Source organism: Phaseolus vulgaris, chromosome 7, assembly GCF_000499845.2.
Source record: "Phaseolus vulgaris cultivar G19833 chromosome 7, P. vulgaris v2.0, whole genome shotgun sequence".
Classification (NCBI taxonomy): Eukaryota; Viridiplantae; Streptophyta; class Magnoliopsida; order Fabales; family Fabaceae; genus Phaseolus; species Phaseolus vulgaris.
This window is the reverse complement of record NC_023753.2, coordinates 13,642,838-13,651,075: the sequence shown is the minus strand read 5'-3', so window position 1 is coordinate 13,651,075 and position 8,238 is coordinate 13,642,838. Positions and strand designations below refer to the sequence as shown.

The 8,238-nt window shown below is 30.9% G+C and overlaps 1 protein-coding gene across 1 annotated transcript; it reads left to right on the top strand.

Annotated features, from left to right (window-relative positions):
* The first annotated feature begins 522 nt into the window (after window positions 1-522).
* Window positions 523-6,296, top strand: LOC137827996 (putative E3 ubiquitin-protein ligase XBAT35). The gene is made up of 9 exons (XM_068634386.1): window positions 523-1,182; window positions 1,307-1,421; window positions 1,795-1,875; window positions 1,978-2,066; window positions 2,159-2,250; window positions 2,436-2,517; window positions 2,779-2,881; window positions 3,662-3,747; window positions 5,345-6,296. The coding sequence occupies exons 1-9, from the start codon at window positions 1,081-1,083 to the stop codon at window positions 5,972-5,974; spliced, it is 1,380 nt and encodes a 459-aa protein (XP_068490487.1). The 5' UTR covers window positions 523-1,080; the 3' UTR covers window positions 5,975-6,296.
* Window positions 6,297-8,238: the final 1,942 nt, after the last annotated feature.

Below are 8,238 nucleotides of genomic sequence, written 5' to 3'. Positions count from 1 at the left end.
TTTAAAGAACTAGAACAAAATATTAAAATATAACTCAATTTTAATATAAACATAATTAGGTTGAGAAGATATTTTTTTTCAATTGATTTCATCAAAATTAATGATAAAATCATAAAAAAAAGAAAATAACAATAAAATTTTAAAGTAAACAAAATTTAGTGTCTTTGAAAATCTCATAGTTAAAATTGATCCTTAACTACTTGTAGCTCCGTGTAATCAAATTTTGACATAGATTATATTGAGAGAGAAAAATTAGACAAAAAGGGAGAAAATACTTAAGAAAGAAAGAGAAAACGGAAAGAAAATGAATAGGAAGAGCGGGGAAGAACGTCACGATAACTTCAATAATAGTTTTTATTAAAATCATTAACACAATTGACTTTAAATATTAAATTCCAGGGACCATTTAATTAAATTCTTAATTTTAATAATTACTTTAATGAATTATAAAGTTTAGTGACTTCTAAATTAAATAAATAGAGGCATCTTGATATTAAGTTTTGCATTTTTATTATTTTTTTCAATTGACAATTGTAGGTTGAATCGTGCACATAGTTAACGCTGAAGTCTGCAACTTCTGAGAAAGCGTCCATTTCTTCTTCTGTAAGATATCAATCACTATCACTACGCGGTTGGTTCCGGGAACAAAAATAGCCAAGAAAATTCACTTTAGTAAGTAATAATAATAATTAGTCACACAATCAACATATTAAAATTGTGATTAAGAAAATTTGAAATTGATTATAATCATAACAGTTAACCAATATTATCGCCTAATATTTTTACATCCCATATTTCTTTCAGATTTGGTTATTTACACTTATAGCCCCACTCATCTCCCGATGATAATTATTATTCTCCCTCTTCCATTCTCATATCATATTTTCTCACTATCTCTTGCCTTACACTGCTATATACATTTTCCAGGAAAGTTCAACTCTTCCTGGAAAAATTTCTGATTTAATTCAGACCCAATTTCTTTTTCCTCTTACCAGAATACCCATTTCATTTATTCTGCAAAATCTGTATATATTTATATATACATACAAAAAAAAAATCATAATTTGCTTCTGAATTCCAATGGGGCAAGGGCAATCCAAAGACGAGTTGCTCTACCAGCAAGTTAGTTATGGGCAGACCGAAGGAATCAAAACCCTTCACAGAGAAGGTGCAGGCCTTGAGGTAATGAAACTGTGGCAAAATTTCAGGGGGAATTGTGAATTTTGTTATTATTATTGATGGTTCTAGGTTTGGATCGATTTCATGCGGGTTTTTATTGAGATTGGTGTGTTGATCTTTGATGCAGTGGAGGGACAAAGATGCGAAGACCCCCTTGATTGTTGCTTGTATGAATCCTCATCTTTATAATGTTGCGAAAACATTGATAGAACTTGGAGCCAATGTCAATGCATACCGTCCTGGTATTGTTCTCTTTTCTGTTTGTTATGGTTTCTGGATTCATTAATTGTCTTGTTGGGAAATAGTGCTCACTACTTTTGATTGTGAATTCAATTATTTCAATTTCTGAGAAACAGGATGCTGTGGTAAATTTTCATTTGATAACAGTGATACTTCGTAGTAGAAGTAATTTAGTCCTCAGAGTTTTCTGGTAATGAGGAATAGTTTAGATGTTTACATGACCTGTAGATTCCTTAGTTGAGATGATTGTCTTCCTGGTGTCTGCTGCACCGCCATCCTTAAATTTTTCGAACAAGAATTGTAATGGAAATTGAACACTAAATTTGATTTATGTTTGGTCTCATCTGTTGGATCTAACTTTCAAGTGTTGTTTAGGTCGTCATGGTGGGACTCCATTGCATCATGCAGCTAAAAGGGGTTTTGAAAATATTATCAAGTTACTTCTTTTGCATGGAGGTATGGTCAAGTATCTTTAATAATCAGCATTACATGATTACTTTTGTTCATTTGAATTCTAGAAACTCTTATTTATATGGGATTTACCGATCAATTTTTCAGCTAATCCTTTAATATTGAATGATGATTGTCTAACTGCTCTGGAGGTTGCCAGGGCCAAAGGGCATGGCAATGTTGTTCGTACAATTGAGGTACAAAACCTTTGTAATGTAACATCGATTTTTTTTTCTTTATCCTGACACCCAAAGCATGAGTTCTTCAAATGATGATTTTTGGCTTGCAGAGTCATCTATGCTTGTTCTCCGGTTGGTTGCGTGAGTTTCATGGACCTGGGTTCTTAGAAGTAGTAGCTCCTCAGTTGTTGTCAAAAAAAGTGTGGGTATCATGTGACATTGTTGAAGCTTCTAAGTTCACTTTCACATTTGCTATTTTATGGCTAGTTGTTCTGCCTTTATTTCTCAATGGGTGGACTTGCATGCAAGCAACCTGCAAATTAGTTTTTTTTTCAGTTGTTTATAAAATTGGTGTTTATGCTCACTATTGATTAATTTTGTTTTCAGTTGGGTGGTTGTTTTACCAGTGGGCTCCCGAAATCTTACCAAACCTTACAAGTTGGAGCTTGCCATATATTCTAATTTGCAGGTATTCATAGTTAATTATTTTTGCTTAACATTTTCAACACACAGAAGATAACATGTTTGTTTCCATAAAAAGAAGATATTTGAGATACTAAATCAGTTTACATTGAAATGCTTCTAACAATATATGTTTGCCCTTTACCTAAGACTTAGAGTTTGTGCTTTACAGTATTTATTATTTTGAATATTCTTTATTGCTTTTATTCTTTCCATGTCATTATATGAATTTTCATTTCTTCTCTAATATATGAAATTAAATAAGCAGGACGCACAACCACGTTCAGTAATTGCACTGTGGAAGGCCAATTTACAAGAACCCAGGCTACACCAGTCTGATCCGTTAGTGACAATTGTTGATCACACTACTAGTATTCCCTCATACTGTGCTCTTTTTTCCTTTCCTGTAAGGTTGTCAAACTCAAGATTTAGTTAAACTCATGGAGAATAGTAAACTTGAATCTAAACTTATAGAAGTTTACATGCTTTAAAAATTCATCTAGAAAATATATATCAGTACCCTACTCAAATATAATTCAATGGAAATCCATAAATAATATTGAATATTCTACATAATGGAGCAAACAAAAGTAATCAGATGAAAAACATATCTCAATTCTGGAACCAACTGTCATATTATGCTGGCCTATTACTTTTTCAATAAAACAGAACTCAAAGGAAACATTGAAGGATAGAAAACATAAAATTATCCTCATAGCCTAAAAATAGAGCAAAAGGAAAATAGTGGAGATAAAAAAATATAAATTAGCTTTATAAAATCGATGCATCCCAGAGAATGGAGGCAACTGTACTGAAAGTACACAACAAAATCAACAAAAGCTGTGTGTTTTGACTCTCAAACCATGTGCAAATCCTATAACTCTTTACTTAAATTGAATGAATTTGTGAGAAAAAGCTGGTTAATATGGAGTTAACTGATTTTTGACAAAGCTTCCTTGAATTGAACGAGTTTGAGAAAAAAAACTGGGTTTTCAAAAGATTTAATTTTGTTTTTTTCCAAAGATCTTAAACTCTTTTGAGAATAAAGACTGAGACTTAACTGGAGTGTGTGACAACCATGGTTTTTCATTCAAAAAATGTTTTCTTCTTGACTGGCTTTGACATTGTCTATTTTGTCTGCTTCTGTCCAGAAACACGCATTAGACTTGGGCCTGCAAGTGAGAATGAGAAGCAACAACTTACATGGTTTTCTAATGCTTGCAAAGGAATTCCTCAGGTATGTCACATGCTATGTACACTGATTCTATTATAATTGTTATCTTTGCTTTGCTTAGAGAGTAATTTTAAATCACTATTAGAGTTTTTCTTTAGAATGTAGTTCGTGATGATTGTCTATTTCTCAAATGTTAACCCGTAAGGAAGAGTATTGATTCTTTTTCCCCGAAGAAGAAAGTGATTAAGATAACTTAAATGTCAATTACATGTTTCTGAAATTTTTAGTTTAAGGATAACTTTTAATTTGGCACATTTCTCCCTATGATTGTTAAAATATTTTGTTTTTTCATTTTTAATAATTATTTAAATTATAGATTAATTGGATTAATTTTGTTTCACGACAACCATGATAAAGTTTTATCCTACTAGGTGACGTTGACTGCATAAATCACACAAGGTCATTAGACTCGGTTAAATGATTAATTACATCTTCAATATAGTCATCATGAAATCTCTTTTAATAACTTTAATAATGTCTTTCTTGGGTTCCTCTCCTTTTTAACATGACTAACAGCCATGGATATACTTTCTTCATTAATGCTTTTAGTAGCCTTCTTTGTACATGCCCTATCGATTTTTGTAATCTTTTCCTTAATCCGTGACGCACTAATATATCCTCAAATACAATCAAAATTTCATCTCGTTTTATCTTCTGTGTTCACATCAATCCTAGCATTCTCATTTCTTCTAATTTCACCTTTTTCTCTTCTTTTTCCCTTTAACATTCACTGCATAATAATATATCCAAAAATTTGACTTAAGCAAAATTAAATTGAGTTAACCTCAATTGAAGTTGGTAACAAATAATTCGCTATAACTTTGAAGCTATCAAAGTTGAAAAAAAATTAACTCAATATCTTTTTTAGTTAACTGGAATTTCACGTGAATTTTGTTTTGCCTTCAAGCTCGGTAGGTACATTAAAATTACAAATACCTCCCAGTTTCTTTCTCCATTTTAACTATCCACTTGGATCTGGTGTGACAATGTTCTCATTATTTTATAATATTCATTTCAGATATTTGAACATATCCTTTAAAAATGTTATTAAGTGGCCAAATTAAGTTTTCTGCAACTTTCACACCCAGCATTTGATGCTCTATAAATGTGATACTAAAAGATGGAGGGATCCTTTTCTCATTGAAAACCACAACATAATTTTTTCTGACATCTACCAACTATTAAGATTAAAATGTAATTAGTTATAGAAGATTTATCTATCTCGTTATTTCCAGAGAACCAAGACATTGTGCATAGTGCAAACATTCTTTGCTTTTGTTTATCCAGAATGGTTAAAACATTCCGATTCCCCTTTCATCTGGATACAAACATTTCCTTTTCATATAAATTCGAATCTTTGTAGCATATACTATTACGGCCATTTTCATTTTTTTTATTTCCTTTTATTTATTGACGGACATTTTTCCTTTTGGACCACGTGCTATTTGTTGTTTTTTATCATTAGAAGAAACACTGATTTTTATTTCACCTTAGTTCATTTGTAACTGCAAAAAGGTTCATAAAGGTTTTCAGATAAGTTTTGAATTTTGATGCATGACTTCCTTGCTAATTGCATGATGCATTATTCTTCGATCACCAGGCAAATCCAGCATTCTTGCAAAACAATGCGCCTCCAGGTCCACCCACAGCGCCACCAGCTGCAGAAGACACAGAGTTAGCTATGGCCATCAGTGCATCCCTTCAGTCTGCCATGCCGGAGAGGCCACCCTATCCTGATACACAACCAAACTTTGATGCAAGCTCTTCAAGCAATGCAGTGAATACAGGCAATCATGGTTTTCTTGGCACACCAAATTCAAATACAAGTGATAGTGAGTTGGTGCAAGAAGTTAACCCTGTGAATGCACCTCCAAATGGTCAGCACCTCCAAAGCCATGTGAATGCTAGTGGTTTGGATTTCGATCCATCTGCTCCACCAATCGCCGGTGATATTCCAACAGATGGCCCCGTTCAGTATCCATCAATTGATTTAAGCCCCGTTGATATGGCATCTTCAGATGTTGAGAAGCTTCCTAATGAAGGAAAAACTGCTAGTGGAAGTGGCTCATCATGTGTGATATGCTTAGATGCTCCAGCAGAAGGGGCATGCATTCCCTGTGGTCATGTTGCTGGATGCATGTCTTGCTTGAACGAGGTGAAATCAAAGAAATGGGGTTGCCCTGTATGTCGAGCTAAGATAGACCAGATCATTAAGCTATATCATGTTTGAGATTTGAAACGGTGTGGAGAAGTTACCAATGTTTGTGCAAGTTCTATATATTTGTTTAAAAATGAAAATTTTCTGATAGAAAAGAGACATAAACATGTCTATACTAGAAGAGTCCAAGTCCGCATGGGGGGGTTTTGTGAATATGTTAAATTTATATGCTTTAATTCGATGTATCTGGGGATTCAAATTAGCTCTTCTGGAAGCTCAATTGTGGAGTGAAACTTGTGTAGCTGCGGGTCTCAATTGTCCAGTTATGGTTCTGCATCTAAGAGACCATGGGTGAAATACAGTGTTCCCAGGATTCCTGGGATTTGTTTTCAAATCTATGGCATTTTATATCCCACTATTTAATGTTTGCAGTTCTTTCCTTTACTAAATTTTATGCTGAAATGTTTGAGTTGGAAAATTCTCCTTCCACCTCCATATTTCTCCCTGTCTACATAACTAATTATGGAAAAAATCAGTTTTATTTTTTTTTTAAATGTTAAAAGAAATATAACTTCATACTTTTAAATAACTTATATTCTCATATTCGTGTATGATTGGTTTAACGAAAAAATTAGTTGTATTCAACGTTATGTAAAGATGATTTTTTTTTTAATTTTGTACTTTACTTTTATACCTTGATAGTTTCTTTTTTTTCTGGATGTGTCTTAAAAAAAAAAAAAAAAAAAAAACAAAAACATAACTAACATCAGTATCATAAAAAATTTATTTTAAACACCAACTTTCCCCACCATCACTTAAAAATATGAAAAAAATAAAGTACTATACTTTCCAAACATACTCCAAAGAGTTAAAAAAAGTTATGAAGATGAAAGTGGGGAGAGGATTTGTTTTTTAACTTTATAACATGTGATTCATTTTATTTTAGTTGTCTTATTTTTTTATTTTTTTTTCTATTTTTGCCCGTGTCCAGAAGTAGTTTCTCTTACTGACAAGTTTTAGTTCCCAAGTTTTTGAAAATTTTCGTTTTAGTTTGATAATTAAATAAAGTTAGTTCTTTTTTTAATCCCTGTTAACCTTTGCCTCGTCATCATCCACACAAATAAGAACTTTTGACGTAACATTGAAAATAATCTTGGTATTTGAAACTAAAATGAAAACAAGGTACCAACATAGGATATTTTTAAAAGGATCAAAATAAAAATAGTTATTATATTAACTAAAAGTTGTTTGAAATCAACTTTTATACTTTTGCGTGGTTTACTTTGTTGACACAGCTTTCAAATATACTATTGTCTTATGTAGCACATTTCACAAAATTTGCCGGTTTTTATTTTTATATTAATAGGTAGTACGAAGAAAATAATAAAAATGAATTAGATGTGCTATATTTAAAAGATAGTTAAATTAACTAATTTTGTTGGTTTGTATGATTATCCTAGATATGTATTTTATTAAGATAAGATTAAATGAAGTAGTATCTATAACACACTTGGTATGGAATGGGTTTCATTCAAGATAACTAAGCAAAAAAAATTATAGATATATCCTCTTCATTATAAGATTATATACGTTTTTAATTTTTAAATTAGTTCTAATTTAAATTAAAAAATTTAGTAATTAGAGAGTTGAAGTTGTAAAGTTAAAAAAATACAATAACTCAAGAGAAGATCCCCAACAAATAACAAATACTTTAGCAAAATAAAAATAAAATTTTTAATCATGATATACTCATATTTATTATATATATATATATATATATATATATATTAATTCCTTTTAGGTTCGACTCTAGGACATGTATTTACTAGTATATCATTACACAAATAATAAGTATAGAAGGGTAAACTAGCAAAATGAAATTATTGTAACACCAAATTCTTTCAATTCATTTAACAATTAAATTTACAATTTAACTCAGTCCATTATTACTTCTTTTTTATTTATATAAATATATATATATATATATATTAAGAGATATTTATGAAAAATTATTTATTTATATATTTCGGAAGAGAGATTATACAAGTTGTATCATAAGTTAACATTTCTTCATACAAGTATTACAAATTTTTTTAACCTTATAAGTAGAGGATAATTTTAAGGCATTAAAAAATCTAAAACTTATGGCTTGCTAGATGTAAATAAACTCTCCTTCAACTTTTTAAATTTGATGTCTTAAAATATGTGACTTAGATTTTCAGTGAATTCATTGATCGCTTTCATAAGTTTCAATACTTAATATACAATTTGAAACAATGGTTCATATCTCCTGGATTTCTAACCTCAATTTCACACATTTTACTTAGCCATACCAT

What these genes read in the sequence shown, in the direction of transcription:
- LOC137827996 (XM_068634386.1), top strand. Translation starts at nt 1,081, where the DNA reads ATGGGGCAAGGGCAATCCAAAGACGAGTTGCTCTACCAGCAAGTTAGT. An exon ending in ATGTTGTTCGTACAATTGAG is followed by an intron (nt 2,067 to 2,158) that starts GTACAAAACCTT and finishes TTTGGCTTGCAG; the next exon opens with AGTCATCTATGCTTGTTCTC. An exon ending in CTTGCAAAGGAATTCCTCAG is followed by an intron (nt 3,748 to 5,344) that starts GTATGTCACATG and finishes TTCGATCACCAG; the next exon opens with GCAAATCCAGCATTCTTGCA.